Here is a 19,249-nt window from a genome sequence, read left to right as displayed (position 1 = left end):
GTTCCTGGATATTCTAGAAAAACAGGCAAGAAAGTAGCACCTTAGAATCTCACACTCAAATGCAGTTTAAACCTCTCTCCCCTAACCCCCCAAAAAAGCAAAGAAAAAGGATTCTGATTATTCTATTTAAGGTCCTTCAGGACATTCTGCCTCCTTCACACACGCGTGCACGAAGCAAGCACCGCTTTCTGACCAGTGATTTGGCTGGTTCTTGTGCTGGCTTTTAGTGGACTTGAAAGTACTAAGTACACTTTATGAGTGGAAAAGTACTTTTTCACACTTATACAGCAATGAGAATTATCCTTCTAATGTGATGGTTTACCTGTCAAGAATCCAAAAGATTATTTAAAATTAAGTGTCTATAATGGTATATACTACATAAGCCCAGGTATGGGTTCAAAAAAAGTTAATCCACACTCTTTCATTCTGAAAGAAAATTCTTGACTTATATACTTTAAAAGCTCATTTTTATTCACACACGTATGTGCTTATATAAGTAAAAGTCATTTGGTGTATATCAGCAGTGAGATAGTTTAGACGGCACCTGGAGAGTGGTAACTTAGGGAGCTGAAGGGACAGAGAGTGGGTAAAAGTAGAAACGGCAGGTACAGGCAGAAATGTCACTGACCCAGACATAAAGGAGCAAATGCCCAAAGGAAAACAGAACAATGCTATCATAACACATGATAGCTTCTCTTACTAAGCTCCCAGTTTACAAGCTCTAGCATTTAGCCATCGGAGCAACGGTATTGCTACGCCCGTTTCAGAGAAAGGGCGCTGAGGTTCAAACGTTGGCCCTGCAGCTGAGGGTAAGGTAAATGCAAGGGCCAGTGTCAAACCCCAAACTGCTCCCTTCTCCCGCGCTTCGCTGACCATTCTAAAAGGAAAAAAGATCAAGAAAAATAAGTAGATACAGGCATCATAAAACAAAAGATCAAAAACAGAAGAAAAAACGAAAAAAAGTTATCAGAGAACTGCGGTGGTGCGGACGGACGCGGTCTGGCCCGAACCTTTTTGCACCAGGCCTGGGGTGCTCAGAGGCTCTACTCACGCTGGGAACATAGAGAAAACCACACCTCCCAGTGCCTAGAAAGGCTTCAGCGTAGCGAGGAGGCGGGGCGGATGGCAGCTTCCGGCTCCGGGTGCAAAGGCCCCACGTGTTCCGACCCGCCAGGCCCCGCGCGGCTCGTATTCGGCGGCGCTGCTCCGGCAGGGAGTGGGTGGGGGAGAAGCCGGGCCAGGCCAGCAGCTGCTGGAGCTGTCGGAGCCGTGAGTGCTGGCGGGCTGGGCCGGGCTGGATCGGGCTGAGTTGGGCCGCGCGGGGTGGGGGTGAAGGGGAGAGGTCGGAGACCCCACCTCCCGGAGCTTGGGGAGATCGGTACTGTCCTGGGGAAAGGGCGGCGGCAGTGTAGTGAGGGGCGCGAGGCGTTGTGGCCCTCACGTGTCTCGGAGGCCGGAGCTGGGAGCTCCGGGGACGTTGGTTGCGCGCCAGGCAGCTTTCTTTTCAGCTACCGCCCTCCGCCCCTCCAGGGGCCTGCAGAAAAGCAGTTCGTCCGTACCTCCCCGTTCTTCCGCGCCAGCTGCCCCCTCGGAATCGAGGGAGTGATCTAGGCCCACTTCTCCCAGCGCTTTCTCATCCCGTCTCTCAGATTGCTCAGGAAATGCCCCCTCGCTCTCCCTGTCCAGACGAGCCCCATCTCTCCACTGCTAACCCCTCGCCTGACATCATGCAGAGCTACTCACCCGTGGTTTCAGAGGCCTTGGAGATGGTCTGGCTTGTAGCTTTCCACCGCCTCTGGGACAGACCCGAGCCTCCGTTCAAGACAGCGGCTGCTGTCTCCGCTTGCAGCCCTCCTGCCCCGACGCCTCCCCGCCCGTGTTGGCACTTCTTCCTATCACCACCGTTAGCCTCCGCAGGAGTGCGCGGTCCCCTGCCTACTGTCCGGTTTGTTTAAAAGTTGGTTGGTTTGCGTGCGTGGATATGCTGTGTTCTCTCACAAAGGTCTAGGCGCAGTTTTCATTTTTCTGGGCATTGGATGTTCGTGTCCCTTCAGGCGCTCAGATGACCCTGTCTGTCTCGGTTCCTGTACCGACCTTCCCAGAGGTGGCTCTTAGCTCTAGCGTTCCTTCCACCGCCTTGGTCCCGGGAGTGCCACACCCAGGCTCTCGCTGGGAGGCTAGGCTTCGACCTGTTGCTTTTTCTCTGTCCACACTACAGGTGACACCCAGAGCAGTCTCACTCAGAAGCTGCAAGGAATACTACTGGAGACCCTCATACCTCCTCCCCATCTCTCTTCCAAGGAACCCCTTGCGGGCACCTTGATCCAGAAAGCCGCTTCAGAAGGCTGTAGGGTAGCCATGGGAGGCCTGTTGTTGGGGAGTGTGATGGCAGAGCTGTTAGGGTTTGTGGCCACCTACCTTGAGTAAATTTCTGCTCTTACTAGGTGGCACAAGAAGGTGCCAGGTTTGCAGGGAGGAAGGGAATTTTCCTCCAGGACCAGACACCTGAGATTCATAATCTTCACCTCTTTCTCCTCCAGCTACACCCCTTTTGCTCTTTTTCTACATGTATTGCAGCAGTCATTGCAAAGGTACAGCAAGGTTTACTACGATGTGAGGGACTCTTGGGCCTTACAGATTATACAGGTGAGGTCAGTTACAGGTCTACAGCATGCTCTGCCCATTTAATTTGGCACAGGCATAAAACCTAGCAGTCCCAGACTCTTTACTTCTGCAAATCCTCCGTTGAATTTGGCCAACACTGGAAAAGTTTTATCTTTTCTGATTGAACCTCAAGATTTACTTCCCTTGCTTTAGGAACTGGTTCTCAAACTTAGACATCTTAAGAACCTGAAGAGCTTGTTAAACACTGATTGCCGAGGCCGTCCCTAGAATTTCTGATAACACTTCTGGGCTGGGTCTTGATAATTCGCAGTTCGAAGGAGTTCTTAGCTGCTGATGCTGCTGGCCTGGGTTTCTCACGCTGAGAACCGCTGCCTTTGTCCAGACTTCTTCACATAAGCCGTGCAGTGGTTTACTTGTGGGTGAGTACTTGTGTACTGGAAACTAGCAATATGATCTTGTGTGGGTAATTCAGACTTAGGTCTGAATTCTGTCGCTTGTAGAATTAAGAAAGTGTACTTCAAAAAAACCTGCAAATGCTGTATCATCTTATGCTAAATTGAAGGTGAAATATTGATAAGCTTTTCCCTTAATTTTCTTATTTCTCTTGATAGTTTTCATTTTGATCCTCTACCTTATATCCACATACTAGGTTTTGCTGTGAGTCCCTGGTATGTAAAGTCCCTGCTATTTGTTAAACTATATATTAAGTTTTTTAAGGTAAGAGCCTGTGCTTTTTTCATCTTTCTCTACCTAGCACCATGAATTGTGTGGGACTTGAAATTGATGCTCAGTAGATATCTGGAATGAATCAACTCCATCCCCTGCCTTCCTGCCCCTTGAACAAGTTTTTCTCCCCTAATCCTATGCAACATAGTGAAGCAGTACATGGCTGTGCCACCTGATCACCCCAGGAGATTGGAATAAATCCTAATGCCAAATGCTCGTAACTGTCCTTGGCGTCCGTCCACTGATGCTGAATTTCAGTTTCTACTTCCACGTGGAAGAGAAATAGCTCAGTTAAATTCAGCATACTTATTGAGCACCTTTTCTCCCAAGTCTTAGGCACTGGAAACAAAAATGAAGGACAAGTTCCTTGCCCTCAGGGGCAGAGATCTCAGTGCGAGATTAAGATGCTAAACAGAGTCCAAAGCAAGAATGGAATCCTGGGACTTCTGCCTTGGGGCACAGTTTAGTCTGCAGTGGAAACCTGATGCTTCTCAGATTCCTCTGGCCCAGCCAGCATGGGTTCCATCCTTATCATCTTCTATGCGAGGGAGCCTTGGGCAAAGCCAGAGGAAGTCACCATTACAAAACTAAAAATTGAGTAAATGACTTCTGAATCCAAGGTTCTGAATCTTCCATATTAACACCTCAGGTCAGGCTGTATTTATAATATCCTGTTAATTTTTTTTTAATCAGGCAATCATTCTGTGTGATTGGCATTGACCACGGTCATGGTAGGAATTCATTTGTACAGCTAGTTTAACTCTGGCTGCTAGGTGAAAGCAGCTGCCATCGAGATGCAAGTCAGGTTTGATGACTGCCCTTTTCCTACTTCAGATTAGCTTGGGTTCTCTTTTAACCTGGGGCAAACAGATGCCTGCTTTATGTAGACCATTAGCTCCCTCTGGGTAATAATCCATGCGTCAGGGAAAAAGTCTGGCCTCATGTTGGGGGTGTACCAATATGATCACGATGGCCGCATATTTACTTCTGGACTCTTAAAAATCTGTATTTGGCCTCTAACCTGCCTCAACTCCAAAATGAATCCTTCTCACCATCCTAGGCTAATAAATCACGGCCCAAGTACTCAGTAAAGAAGCCACATATATTTGTTTCTCTCAACACACCTGTTTTATCACCTCAGAAAGCTGGATGGTTCCTTAAACGATGATCCAGCTCTCTGCCTTTAAGGAGAGAACCATCCCTGTTTTCAGGATGAGTTGATGTAACTTGTCCAAGATGACACATCTTTAGGAAGACTATCAACTGTTCAACCTCTGAACCTTCAGTACTTACCTACAGAAAACATTTTAAGTTAAAAATAAAGTGAACTGTTATGATCTTATAGCTTTACTTTTCATGTTTACGTTGACTCTCAATGACATTTGTATACCCGTTTCATACTTCAATCCTAATCACAGAACTTCAGGGTGGAAGATGTTTACAGCTTCGCCTCCACTGACTTTGCTGCACCACCACTACTTACTTGGCCTCTTTATTCTTCCTGTCTCCCCCTTCTCTATACTTTATTCTGTTTCTTTAAAACCTATTGTAGTGAGCTTTGAGCCACTTCTTCCCAGGCCACTCAGATATTTTATGTTGACTCTAATAAAGGAGAAAAACCTTTAAGGGGCAAAAGTAGTTTTTTTAAATTATATGTTATCGATTATACTTTACTGTTGTCCCTATTTTTTCCCCCTTCCCCCCTCCACCTAACACTCCCCACTCCCTCGGACAATCTCCACACCATTGTTCATGTCCATGGTCATGCGTGTGAGTTCTTCAACTACTACATTTCCTATACTGTACTCTACATCCCCGTGGCTATTCTGTAACTACCTATTTACACTTCTTAATCCCCTCACCTCTTCACCCATTTCCCCACACACCCCTCCCATCTGGCAACCATCAAAACACTCTCCATATACGTGATTCTGTTCTCGTTTGCTTTGTTTTTTAGATTCAACTGTTGATAGATTTGTATTTTTTGCCATTTCATTGTTCCTAGTTTTGATCTTCTTTTTCTTAGATAAGTCCCTATCATATTTCATATAATAATGGTTTGGTGATGATGAACTCCTTCAGTTTTTTCTTGTCTGCAAAGCTCTTAAACTGCCCTTCAATTCTAAATGATAGTTTTGAGCTATAATTTAGCTCAAAGATAGGTAGAGCTATCTTGGCTGTAGATCCCTGCTTGTCATGACTTTGAGTATTTCTTACCAATCCCTTCTAGCCTGCAAAGTTTCTTCTGAGAAATCAGCTGACAGGCTTATGGGAACTCCCCTATAGGTAACTAACTGCTTTTCTCTTGCTGCTTTTAAGATTCTTTAACATTTGGTATTTTAATTATGAAGTATCTTGGTGTGGTCCTCTTTGGGTCCTTCTTGTTTGGGACTCTGTACTTCCTGGGCTTGAATGTCTATTTCCTTCACCAAATTAAGTTTTCTTTCATTTTTTCAAATAGATTTCCAATTTTATATCTCTTCTCTTTTCCTTCTGGCACCCCTATGATGCAAATGATGAAATGCTTGAAGTTGTCCCAGAGGCTCCTTACACTGTCCTCGTGTTTTGGGGTTGTTTCTTTTTCTTGTTCATCTCCTCATTTTGGCAGCCTCCCTGTGTTTGTTTCTATGTGTTAGGTAGAGCTGCTGTGATGCTCTGTCTTGGTATTGTGACCCAAGGTAGTAGGTATCCTATAGGGTCCTATAGGTAGTAGGTATCCTATAGGGTGGTACAGCCTCCCCTATCACCAAGCTGGTACTTAAAGTGCTCCCTTTGTGTGGGCTGAGTATACTCTCTTACAGTTGAGCCTTGGTTGCTGTTGGCAGATCAATGGGAGTGATTTACCCAGGCCAGTCAGCTGTAAGGACTGGCTGTGACCACTGACCACCAACCTCCACCTTCTGTGGAGGATCAGCTGTGCAGGGGCAGGGTGGTGGTGCTCTGACATGGTCTGTAGCCATCCACTGGGTACACAGGCTCTGGGTTTTCCTAGGTGGTGCAGGCCAAGGTCAGCCCCCACCTATGTTCTGCCCGGGGCCATCCTGTGTAAACCAGAAAGCAATCTGAAACGGCTGCTACTTGTGCTGGGCTCGGGGACTCCCACACAAAACCAAGCTGTGAATCTAGGTTGGTTGCTCTTAGTGCCAGGCCTGGGGCCACTTAGTAAGAGGGAAGAGTTTTGGGGGCTCAATGAGGCCAACTGCTGTTTGTTTGAGAGGGTTTAGGAAGTTCTGAAGTGTGAGTAAACACCAGTCATTCATATGGAAAAGTAATGTTTAACAGCCTGGGTGGGTCCATCAGTTGGGTGGGATGGAGTCTCCGGATCTCCAGGGTGGAGCAAACAGTGTTAGCCAGGTTAATGGAGTCTCTGATATAGCAGCCACCCACTGACTGTGGCTCTTGGGGGGGGGGTGGAGGGAGGAAGTGCAGCTCAGAAAAGGAACAGTGGCATCTGCCTGCCTTTCTGTCAGGGAAAAAGCGGTTCTCCAGCTCTTGCCTTGATTTCAGACACTTCAGTTCTTCCCTATATGCCACTAGTGCCTTTCAAGCTGCTACCCCTGTGCTGGAGCTCAGAGGGAGTGAATCTAAGTCCTTGTGTCAGTTCTTTAAGAGGAACTGCTTGGGACTTCACAAGTTTCTTCCACTGACTCAATCCCTACTGGTTTTTATGGCCAGAAATTAATGGGGACTTACCTTCCTCGCACCGGAACCCTGGGCAGGGGCAGCCTGGTACAGGGCTGTGATGCCTCACTTATCGTTCCGTAATTTTTATCCACCCCTGTGGATGTGGAACTACCTGTTCCACATCTCCAGCCTTCCTACTAATCTGGATGGATGTGGTTTCTTTAATTCCATAGTTGTCGGACTTCCATTCAACTAGATTTCTGATGGTTCTGAGTGATGGTTGTTCTGTAGTTTAATTGTAATATTGATGTGGTTGTGTGAGGAGGCAAGCCGTGTTTGCCTATACTGCCATCTTGGCTGGAAGTCTGAAAATACTTTTTAAAAAGTTTTTAAAATATAATTCGATACATACTGATCATGATGTGTTTGAAAGCCGAAAGTCAGTGAATTCATTCCCTTTTATTTCTTTTGCCTTTTGAGTTAATTTTTCAAGGGGCTTCTTGGGTATACTAACTGTACTTGCCCTAAATTCCCTCCTCCCAGTTACAGGGAGGAAAGGGGACTATGATATTGATAAGTAGAATCATTGCTAATAGGGTTTGGCAAGATTTAATGTAACCATGCTTATTCAAGTTTATTCAAGTCCTGTTTTTAAGTTCCTGTCCCTGGAAAAGGATCTTATCTAATCCTAGCTTGACAGGGGCCTTCATGAAGCAAGGACTCGTTCTTCTGGCTTCACACTTTACTTTGGATGTAACAGTGAACAGACCGCAATTTTTCCTGTACATATTTTTAATTTTTTGTAATTATGCTGAAATAATGGGACTACTTGCTTGTTTAACATTTAAATCTTGCCTTCTACTCAAAAGGATTTAAAGCAAATTGAAAAAAGAACAAAATATATTCAGCACCTGCCCTATGCCAGGCTCTGTGCTTCAAGATTCTGTTGCTTCACTTCCTCCTTAGAACAGCCATGTGGGGTAGTATGAGCCACATTCTGAGGGTGCAATTGAGACTTAGGGAGTGTCACAGGGCTGGTCCAGGAAAGGGATCCAGCCCAGGGCTCTAAAGCCCCTAACCATTATGTGGAAAGCATGGGTGAACATTTGTGTATAGGACAATTAACATAACAAAAGAATCTTTCCAGTAGAAGGAACACACTGGGATAATCTTTGGTTTTAAGGAACAATATAACATTGGAAAAGGGAATTAACAATTCTTATTAGTTGACTTCTAGTCCAGAACGATGAGAGGAGCTGTTCAAATGACCGGTTTGAAGTCATACTCAAATTTCTAGGTTCTGGGCCTGCATTGGGCCTGCAAAAGACAAGAACAGAGACTGGAAGGATGTATAAGTCTGTTAAATGTAATCGTGGAACCTTTCTGATCACCATTTTCTTCTGAAAATTAATTTTTTGCTACTAAATAGGTCACCATCTCTCTTTTAGATAGATAATGACTACAAGCCTTGTCATTTAGGCTCCAGAAAGACCACCACAAGTAGTAACATTTTAAGGTACAGAACCAGATACCCGTTCACTGCCTTGCAGTTTCCCCTCATGTAAGTAGAATTGAGTTAGGATCTTCACAGGCCTCTGACACATTCAGATAAGAGGCAGAGACAGCTGGACCAAAGATTGGAGACCGGTCTTAACCTCTTTCACATCTTTCCTTCATTTCTGCCCTGTACTCCCTAGAAATACACACTCAAGAGACTAGGAAATGGGGCCCAGGCTTGTGAAACACCTCTGCACACATTATTTTAGTGCCTTCTGGGACCAGGTCTCACTCTTCCTGGCCTGGCTTCACATTCCCTATTATCCTATTGTTCGGTTTTTATCTGTCAATGTGGAACACTTCCAAGGACAGGCACTGAATGGAAAGGTATTAGAAGAGCCAGGACAACAAATTTGCAAGACAGACTTGCAGTGTAAGTACACCCCATGAATTACAGAGTAAAACAACACCCATTTTCTGTCTCTGATACAGATACCTGACATTTGCGAGCACATTTGAGTTTGTAAACTCACAGATCTCTGTTCATCGTTTGAGTTAGGAGAGCAGTTACCTGCAGAGGGCTTTACCCTTTATAAGCACTCTTGTGTGTGCTGTCTCATAGAGCCCTAGAGCAGCTCCAGTTCCTGGAGGATCTGGGGCTGGACCATTCATCGTTGATACGGAATCCAGTGCCCTTTCCACAGCACCACCTGCCTCCCGTTCCTTCCCATGTCTTGCCCCACTAAGGACTCCTCTTCCTTTGTTCCGCTGCTAGTGATCTACTTGCTTTCACTCCATTTTCCTGGACTGCCAAAGTAAATACACGAAATCATGGGAAATCTCAGTTCATGATTCTGAATGGCATTTAAAAATGGTGGTTTTAATGTGGTGCTGTTACATTTTCCTGTTTGGAGAGCAAAGCCCTGTGAGAGCAGAACCCTTCAGTCCATGCATGATTTATAAACTCTATAGCAGGGACTCTCTTGTAGCTAGTGCAGCATGAAAACAGTGGGGGTTCCTAGCCTGCCTCACTGAGTGCAGGTTCTCAGACTTTAAAGATAACAGAGGTCCCTTAAGCCAAGAGACCCCATGTATCAATTCCACCTTCTCTCCCTGCCTTGTAAGATTAGCAGGAGGACAGGGAATTGGAAGCTTTGTCTGGGTAAATCCTCGTTATTGTACTTACATTAAATTACTGGATGTCTGGTTTTGTGTTCATTAAAGTTGATTTAAATCCTCAAAGGAAAAATATTTTTTCCTAAATGCACAGCTTTGTGACTTGATTTTGGGTTATGCCAGGGCAACTTGAAGATTCCTTGTGATACTGTGGTTTCATCACATTAGGAACCGCTAAGAGTATTACAACCCAAGCAATCGGTGGTTTTTACTTATTTATTCTTTTGTCAGCACATGGTTTGCTGGATAAATAGACGAATAAGAATTAGTAAGACATGGTATCTATCCTTCCAAAGACTTTTAAAAACTTAAGTGTGTTACGTGTGAGCACCAGTTGCATGACAGGCGTTGAGCTGGGTGCTTTATGACCCTGGCCTTGGCTTTACAGTCTGGTGAGTTAAATAGCAAGATGAACAATTTTACCACAGAAAAAATAGGTGTGTGTGTGCTGGGATCTGGGGTGGTGTGTGTCCCAGGGAAACAATCTGGAAGAGTCACGGAAGGCATCCTCGGAAAACTAAAACCTGAAGGATGAGTAGTTAACCAAGTAAAGGAGATAGAAAAGGGTTTTGCAGGCAGAGTGAATGGCATCTTGAAGTTCCAATGAGAGCGTAGAAAAAAAGAGAACAGTACTTTGAAGCAGTGACATTCGGTGGGAGTGACAATCACAGAAGAGGTAGGGAGGGCCCTTGAAGGGCTTTGAAGATCAAGTCATAAGTTGAAATTTATTCTGTGAACAATGTGAAGCCTTTGGCTGACTTTGTGAGTTAGAATGTTCACCACTCAGACCTTCCCTCAATATTGTAAGTGCAACTAATGTTGAGGGGGCTCCTGCCCATTATTAAATTTCTGTACCCACTTGCTCCACCCCACACAAAAAAAGCCTAAAATGTATAGGTTCCAGAGATTTAAAAACAAGAGGAGTGAGTAAAAGCTAACTCCACCACAGCCCAAGGAGATTTCAAATCACAAGTCTTCGAGAGTTAGGGGTTCTAATACATGTGCACCAGCCAGGAGACATGAACTGGTCAACTGGTGAGGATGGGGGAGGTACGTGGACTTGAACCATCTGACAGCTTGGAGCCTTGATGGGCTGCCACCTCCGTGGAAATCTGTCTAGTGATCAATGAAAGGGATGAGGAAGGGCAAAGGAAGGCCCAATAAAAAAGGGCAAAAGGAAGTAAGATGAAGTTCAACCTAATATATGCTACTTAGAAGTTTGCATTTCACAGAGTGAGCGAAGGTCTTAAATAGGGACCAGTTTTGCCAAAAGCACTCAACTCTTGTGACTGGTAACTTGAAGGTAACAACTCTGGAGGCAGATAGCTAACATTTGGAGGCAGTTTCAATAATCCAGATAAGAACTGATAAGGACCTAACCTGTAAATCATGGGGATGAAGAAGAGGGGACCTGTGAAAAAATAGGAACAAACCATGCAGAAGGAACAGCCTTCGTACAGGTAGAGGCTTGAAAAGACACTATTGTAGGGAGACTGGCGATGAATTTGTTCTAGGCAGGTAACATAGAGAAGAGAGTAGGATATGAAGCATAAAACATAACTTGAGGGCTGGTTGTGAAGAGCTTCAAGTGTCATGCTAAGGATATTGGAACTAGCCTTACTGTTAAATGTCGAGTGGTGCAGTTGAGTCTATAATTTAAAAATATTTTTAAAAAGTTAACATTGGGGTGCCATCATTCTTCTGAGCACTTCACAGGTAATAATACATTTAATCCTCATAGTAACTACTAGATAAATACCTATTACCTCCATCCTGTAAGTATGGGAACAGGCGTGAGGAGAACACGAACTTGCCTATGGCCTTATGCCGAATGAAGAGTAGAGCCAGGATTCAAACCCTAGCATCCTGGCTCCAGGACTCTCCCTCTTAACCTTATACACCTAGGTGTTTTTCCACCAAGGTGCACATAGGGACACACATGGCATTCCTAAAGATACCATTGCCTAGACTGACTGAATCAGAATATCCAGAAGAATGATGTCTGGTACTGTGTTTTGGAAAAGCTCCCCAGGTAAAGCTCTTGCACTTGGCTCACAGTTGAGTACTGCCAGGATCCAATTAGAAAGGTACATCAGTGGTCCAGGTGAGAAATGAGAGCCCAAACTAAAGCAGCCTGTGGGAAAGAAGAGGAGGAAACATTCAGAGACCTAAGAGTTAGAATTGGTTTAATGAGCTAGATGTAAGCACTGGGGAAGAATCCAGGTTGAATTGAAGGATTACAAAGTTGAGTCTTAACAAGTGATGATTCAGACAAGGCTGGATTCCATGAAGAGGAGAGGGTTTGGGAGTAAGAATAGTGAGTTCAGTTTTGAACACTGGGTTTGGAGTGCCTGTAGGTCTTCCAACTGAAGATGTCTTAACAAGAGGAAAGTTGCTTTTTGGGGTGCCTCATTGTTTACCCATAAAATCCTCACCTCAAATCTCTTCAGTGCTCCCATTTTACAGAAGACATTAATGCTGGGTATGACTCAGTTCAGAATGAACTTTGATAAGGCCTTCCCTATTTCAGGCACATTGATGAGTCTCTTCTGAGATAATATGCCCTAATATGTAAGTGTGTCTGTGTAAAACAGACCTTAGTGCCAGTTTTCAGCAGGTGGTTATGAATGTCCTTACCACTTACTGTTTTCCTTTTGTCATTACAAGTCTCAGTGAAAAGTGGAAATGCCCATTTGTCTAGGAGGTGTGAGCCTTGCCTAGGAAAGGAGGTGGGGAACATCCCTCCGGGCACAGGTCATCCTGTTCCAACCAGATCTGTTTACAACGTAGTTATGGAGATGAGGGGAAAGGGGGCTTAATAGTTTGAAGAAGTGGTGTTATATGTACAAGATTATGATTAGGTTCAGAACTGCTGTCCCTGTGTAGAATTTCATGCTTACACTGTCTCTACTTCTCTACCCAGGTCCCTTGGGAGAAAATCCTCGAGGTGCCCAGGCTGAGACTGGGGGGTGACGGCAGTGTGAGCTCTAGATGGTGTGAGATCCACCCAGAGCCAGACAATGGCTACAGCCTTGGAACCAGAGGACCAGGATCTTTGGGAAGAAGAGGAGATTCTAACGGTGAAATTGGAAGACGATTTCACCTGTAGGCCAGAGTCTGTCTTACAGAGGGATGATCCCGTGCTTGAGACTTCGCACCAGAACTTTCGACGCTTTCGCTACCAGGAAGCAGCAAGCCCTCGGGAAGCTCTCATTCGACTCCGAGAACTTTGTCATCAGTGGCTGAGGCCAGAGAGACGGACGAAGGAGCAGATCCTGGAGCTGCTTGTGCTGGAGCAGTTCCTCACTGTCCTTCCCGGAGACCTGCAGAGCTGGGTGCGGGGCCAGCGGCCAGAAAGTGGCGAGGAGGCCGTGACGCTGGTGGAGGGTTTGCAGAAACAGCCCAGGAGACCAAGGCGGTGGGTGAGGAGGGGGAGTCCTGATCTGTGTGATGTGGAGGGGGACTACTTGCTGGACGGATGGATTTGGGAGTAGGTGGGCTTACAGGGCCCCATAAATCACCCTTTAAATCTGACTCGCTCTGCCCTTGGGTTGCACTTAGATCCATAAGCCCCATGGGCAGAGGTGGTGTCTGTGTGTGTGAGTGTGACTTTCTGGTTTACACCTGCCTATGGACTATCTTAAGTGCCTTCATCACCCCAGGGTCACATGGTCTTGGTTCTCTCTTTGGATATTGAATCTCCAGTTCTGGGTGAGGGAGATTTTTGTCACTTCGTCAAAGGGTCTCATAAACCCTCAGTCACCGATTCCCTGCTCAGGACAACAAGACAGGGAAGCAAACCATGAGGATTGCTGCTCAGGTGGGATAGGTGGAGCAGGTGGGATAGGTGGAGATGGGAAGGCTGACAGGGACATGGTGGAGGGACGTGAGGAAGCAGTGCAGAATCTGGTCATCCCTGCTTTGTTCTGTGCCGACAACCTTCAACAACTCCTCGCATGCCCCAGTGGAACTGGAGTTCCCCTCTTCATCTGGGTCCCTCTGGGAGTTTTTTCTGTTGGCAGCTTCTCCTAAAATAAGCCCTGGTGGCAACCAAGACTTTCCTCCTGACTCCATGGTGACTGGAAGTTGGAATTATTCCCAGGTGACTGTCCATGTTCATGGCCAGGAAGTCCTGTCAGAGGAAACAGAGCATCCAGGAGCAGAGCCCGAATCACCTAGTGAGCTGCAGGATCCTGCGCAGACCCTGAGCCCCGAGGAGTCCTGTGAGGAGACCACTCAGAGCCCATCCCTGGGGGCCACAGCAGAACAGAGCCTGTGCCGTGACCTGGAGCTCCAGCCCCTACAGGAGAGCGGTGAAGCCTCAGCAGGAAGAGTGGGGGGTGGGGGTGCTTCTCTTGTGTCAGCAAGCCTGGGCAGGCTGTAGCAGGAGTAATTCACAGAATCCAGGGTGTCCAGAGAAGGCAGTCCTCGCTCGATTTCCCCCTTGATCAGGGCTGAGCTTGAGAGCAGTATTCTTGGCATCTGACAGTGTCATACATAGGGGTGTTGGGATGACCTGAGCTGCCCTTAGGTCACTTTCTGGATTCCTACCTTCCCACCAAAGATGATGGGGGGTGCTCAGCTCTCGGCCAGTCATAGGGGTGCACTGCATGTTGCTGATCTCTGCCTTCTTTTCTTCGCAGAGGTTCCAGTGCCCCAGGAGCCAGGTCTTCCTGAGGAGAGGAGCACTGGAAACCCAGAGATGGCGGCCCTTCTGACTGCCCTGTCACAGGTGCGCCCTCATCTCCTCTGTCCACAGAGGGTTTGTTAGCTGGACACTCAGCGGGTCAGACCCACTCTCCTTTTGTCCGTTTAAATTCTCAGCTCTTCCTTTGTCTGAGGGGTTGGGGCAGCTGCATCTAATGAGACAAATTGTAATAGTCTCCAATCTGCAGGCTCCAGAGAGTCTTTATTTGCCACTGACCAGGGGGACTTGCTGAATGGGATTATATTGTAGTACACATTCCAGTGCAACTTTGCAGTTGTTTGGTTCTTAGGAATCACCTTGGTAAGTTATTTGTGAGGAAGACTGACTGCTACAGAAAGAGTTCCTGAAACTGCATGCTGTGCTCTCCCGGGGACTGCAGTCAGTCAGGCCACAGCATGGATGAAGGCCGGCCGTAGGCAGAGCCGCACGCTAAGCTGTGTGGCTGGAGGAAGAAGGAATAGGACTTCTCCGTGTTTTTAGACTGCAGTCTCGCTGCATGAAAAAGTCCTGTTTATACCATACAGACTTCGTAAGTGATAAGGGCAATTAGAGAAGGTCAGTTAGGGAAAGCTTCCTAGAAAGGATGTCTTTTTACAGAAATGTGAATAATACTAAAGCATCAAATAGGGAGTTGAACGATGACTTTTAAGACTTTTTTTGTAACAGTACCCTCTCAAAGAAGAACATAGTTCTGAGAGAAAGTGAGGCTGGAGAGCAGAAGCAGGGCAGGGTGAAAGGACAAAGTCTGGAAGCAGTGACAGAGGGTGAGACACAAATTCCCTGGAAGGGAGCCAGGCCTCCCCTTTGAGTTCTGCTGTCTCCTGGATAGTTTCTGCCTGTGCCAAAGACCTTCCCTCCAGGAACGAGGTGTGAGGCACCACAGTGTAATGGTGGCCTGCTGTCATTTCAGGGGTTGGTAACTTTCAAGGACGTGGCTGTATGCTTCTCCCAGGACCAGTGGCGTGATCTGGATCCAACACAGAAAGAGTTCTATGGAGAATATGTCTTGGAAGAAGACTGTGGAATTGTGGTCTCCTTGTGTAAGGAATTTCAGATGTTTCTGGGATCTTCTAAGCACAGAGATCTTTTCTCCTTTTGGAAATTATGGTGGTCTTAGAGCTTAGACTGCATGTACTACACTTAATGCCTATTTCATCAAAGAGACTGAAGGACCAGCTGAGAAAGGTGATATGCTTCTAAGTTAAAGGAAGAGAAAATGCTCAGAAATTGATTGGAGACTTCTAATAAAATAAAATTACAATATTATAGCTTCAGAATAGTTGAGGTAAGCATGAGTTTTTGAAACAATAGAAGTTGGAGAAGTTGGATCTACTTCTTTGAATATGGATAAAGAGGGTAGCATTTACAGTTGTGTAATTATTGAGCTGTAAGTGAAAGGCAAAAAAGGTGTGCAGTGCTTGGTTGGAGGCACTGAAGATACAGAGACCAAAGATTTGACTGACCAACCTGGCTGATCTTTTAACACAGGGAGTTGTCTAACCAATCTTAATGTCCTGTCTCCCTCTTTTGAACAGCATTTCCAATCCCCAGACTAGATGAGATCTCCCATGGTAGAGAAGAGCCTTTGGTTCCAGATATCCTAGAGCCTCAAGAGCCAGAAATCCTGAGTTTTACTTACACAGGTGAGGAAAGAAAAAGAGAACCTTCCTCCCCTGAGCTGGCAGTGCCTTTAGTCACTGCTGCTCCCTCCCTCTGGGGTACTCCTCTCATTGGTTCTTATAACCTGTCAGGCATTACTACTGTCTCCCTACATATGCCAAATTCTCCATCCTTTTCCTCCTCTCACCCCACCCATCATTCGTTTGAGGTATATGTGAAGGGGGGGGGACAGTACTTCTGAAGTTGTTGCTATATCATTTACTAATAAGCAGTTCACTTAAACTCTAGATCCTCAATCTCCACATTTGTGAAATGAGGATAATAATATTTGTCCACATTAAGGCTTTCTAACAGCTCGGGGTAACATAAGACAAGTGCCTGAAGTACAGGCTTCTTGCTCGGTGGTCTGGCCCTTCCAGGACTGTTTTAAAAATCCCCTCATTGTGTAGAAGGTGTCATTACCTATATAATTTTCCCTTTTCTCCTCCTGTCCTGTCTTCAGGAGACAGGAGTGAAGATGAGGAAGAGTTTCTTGAGCAAGATCTGAGTTTGGAGGATCTACACATGTCTGTTTTAGGAGATCCAGAAATCCACCAGACTCAAGATTGGGAAATAGTCTTTGAGGATGACCCAGATAGACTTAATGAAAGAAGATTTAATAGCAATATTTCTCAAGTTAATAGTTTAACGAATCTTCAGGAAACCACACCTGTCCACCCACTGTTAGGGAGACATCATGGTTGTTCTGTATGTGGAAAAACTTTTACATGTAACTCCCATCTTGTTAGACACCTGAGAACTCACACAGGAGAGAAACCCTATAAATGTATGGAGTGTGGAAAGAGTTACACACGGAGCTCTCATCTTGCCAGGCACCAAAAGGTTCACAAACTGGGCACGCCTTATAAATTTCCCCTAAACCGGAAGAATCTGAATGAGACATCTCCTCTGGTCCCGGCTGCAAGAACTCCACCTGTTGAGAAGCCCTATAGATGTGATGATTGTGGCAAACACTTCCGTTGGACTTCAGACCTTGTGAGGCATCACAGAACACATACAGGGGAAAAACCCTTCTTCTGTACTATTTGTGGCAAAAGCTTCAGCCAGAAATCTGTGCTAACAACACACCAAAGAATCCACCTTGGAGGCAAACCCTACTTGTGTGGAGAGTGTGGAGAGGACTTCAGTGACCACAGGCGATACCTGGCACACCAGAAGACGCACACTGCCAATGAGCTCTATCTCTGTAGTGAGTGTGGGCGGTGCTTCACCCACAGTGCTGCATTTGCCAAGCACCTGAGAGGACATGCCTCGGTGAGGTCTTGCCGCTGCGATGAGTGTGGGAAGAGCTTCAGTCGGAGGGACCACCTCGTGAGGCACCAAAGAACACACACTGGTGAGAAGCCATTCACATGCCCGACGTGTGGGAAGAGCTTCAGCAGAGGCTATCACTTAATCAGGCATCAGAGGACCCACTCAGAAAAGACCTAGCTAGGAGCTCAACTTAGGATCTGTGCTCAGCCCTGACCCAGGCATGGGCTGGGAAAAGCCCTCTCTGGTCATCCTGGGGAGACCTTTTCCAGAAAGAACCACCCCCACCCCAGGCAGAACTTCTCAATTTCCCCTTAAGGAGCTATTTTGCCCAAAATTATAACCTGAGTTGAGGCTCATTCCTTGACTGGAGTGCTCTTGCCTCTATGTCATGGATATGAAGTAGGAGAATTAGGAGACTTAAGAGTTGTGGCTATTCTATTTTCCCCAAAATAGGCTGTTAGCTATTCTAAAGACTACTCAACAGCCTGAAGTTTAAAGTTGCCCAGAACAACCATTTAGATTTCATAAGGGACCAGCCTGTAGGACTCTGTCCTTCCTGGGCTCAGATCTTAAAGCACACAGCCCTGAACTCAAGGCGGGTTATTTGCATCCTGATGGCTTTGCCACACATTCACAGGATAACTACACATCATCTCACTGACTCACTTCCTCATCATGCACTTTCCTTGATACTGGGGAGAGTTTGGAGAAGTGTTTGATGGGCGAAAACCTCAAAGCTGCTTCACGTGGACCTTGTCAGGGTGCTCCCTTCCCCATGGTCAAAGTCATACCAAGTGCCAGATACTGCTAGAAAGGAGGACCTAGTCAGAAGCCTCTTTCCTTGTGTGGGGGGGTTTTTTGTTAGAACACTCATGCTGTTAGCCTTCCTGCTGTTCTACCAGTCTCTTGGTTTTGTCCCTGGCACTTTTCCTACTACAAGTGGGAATGTAGCATTTGGGTGCTGAGGGATTTAGTAAAGCATAAGTAAGTCATAATGAGCATTTACATTCCCACATATGTACCAGCCCACTCATGCCACCTTCTTCACCGGAGTCTGTGAGGGAATTTTGTAAGCTTACGAAGGCACTATTGATTACACAGTCATGATTGACTGGGTCACCTTACTTACATGAAGGAAACTGCGGATCTGAGATCAGATGGAAAAATTAAGAAAAAGCTGTTGCTGCTGGCCAAGGCCATCAAGACTCAAGGCCATCAAGACTTGTGACAACAAACCCCCATCATCCTGACCCTGGTCCCTGATACCAGGGAGAGTTATGAGTCCCAGTACCTGGGACCCTGAAGAATTTACCAGGAGTAAATGGCTTTCGTGTATTTGCCATGTTTGCTTTTTCTTATGCGATTGCATTTTCATGTAATTAAGAACTAAATAGTATGGCCCAAGGATCCTCTGTTGCCTGATAAAGATACCATGGAAATGAGGCTGAATAAGATGAACACCACCTGCTTTGATTGTGGGAGTGGCAAGGACTGGGAGACTGTCCTCCATGAATGGAGCACAGGGTATGGGATTAAAGCATGAGAAGGGAGATGACGTCTGTGCCTGGTTTCTTCTGCTGTTTTCCAACGCAGTGTATACCAGAGGAATATGGGCAGGGTAACAAGACCCAAACCCTAACAGCCCGACAAGGAAATTCTCTTAGTCGGTTTGGTTTTAATACCAGTCAGTCATTGTCCTTTAGAAATATACACACGAAATAAGTAAAAATAATACTGGCAGCCAAGTTCTTTGGTTTCTGAAACTTTCCATTTTACCTATTCACTTTCCAGGGCTTCTGGCTCCTGATTCTTCTAAACATCATTTATACTCACAAAGAGATCAGAGAGCGCAGAGTAGTTTTCCATGATGATAGAGAAGCTGGTCATGGTTAGCAAAGCCACAGGTGGAATACATGTGCACAGGTAAGACCTGGGCCTGGAGTTTGCAGAGGAGACTCC

The 19,249-nt window shown here is 46.0% G+C and overlaps 1 protein-coding gene across 4 annotated transcripts; it reads left to right on the top strand.

The window, feature by feature from the left end:
- Positions 1-1,157: 1,157 nt before the first annotated feature.
- ZNF202 (zinc finger protein 202) lies at positions 1,158-18,946 on the top strand. 4 transcript variants are annotated; one of them, XM_045192690.3, is made up of 8 exons: positions 1,163-1,269; positions 2,936-3,044; positions 12,572-13,070; positions 13,751-13,961; positions 14,292-14,380; positions 15,267-15,396; positions 15,892-15,999; positions 16,479-18,946. In XM_045192690.3, the coding sequence occupies exons 3-8, from the start codon at positions 12,669-12,671 to the stop codon at positions 17,465-17,467; spliced, it is 1,929 nt and encodes a 642-aa protein (XP_045048625.2). In that variant the 5' UTR covers positions 1,163-1,269; positions 2,936-3,044; positions 12,572-12,668; the 3' UTR covers positions 17,468-18,946. The 4 variants fall into 4 exon arrangements, with proteins under 4 accessions (XP_024413227.2, XP_045048625.2, XP_071078018.1 ...); XM_024557459.4 differs by lacking the exon at positions 2,936-3,044 and having other exon boundaries at positions 1,158-1,269; XM_071221917.1 differs by lacking the exons at positions 1,163-1,269; positions 2,936-3,044 and having other exon boundaries at positions 12,574-13,066.
- The last annotated feature ends 303 nt before the right edge of the window (positions 18,947-19,249 follow it).

This window comes from Desmodus rotundus, chromosome 7, assembly GCF_022682495.2.
Source record: "Desmodus rotundus isolate HL8 chromosome 7, HLdesRot8A.1, whole genome shotgun sequence".
NCBI classification, from domain to species: Eukaryota; Metazoa; Chordata; class Mammalia; order Chiroptera; family Phyllostomidae; genus Desmodus; species Desmodus rotundus.
This window is presented reverse-complemented; position numbering and strand designations above follow the sequence as displayed.

Bases quoted from the DNA above. Each gene is read 5' to 3' on its own strand.
- ZNF202 (XM_024557459.4), top strand. From the start codon at position 12,669: ATGGCTACAGCCTTGGAACCAGAGGACCAGGATCTTTGGGAAGAAGAG. The intron at 14,381-15,266 runs GTGCGCCCTCAT...CTGTCATTTCAG, and splicing joins TTCTGACTGCCCTGTCACAG to GGGTTGGTAACTTTCAAGGA. The intron at 16,000-16,478 runs GTGAGGAAAGAA...TCCTGTCTTCAG, and splicing joins CCTGAGTTTTACTTACACAG to GAGACAGGAGTGAAGATGAG.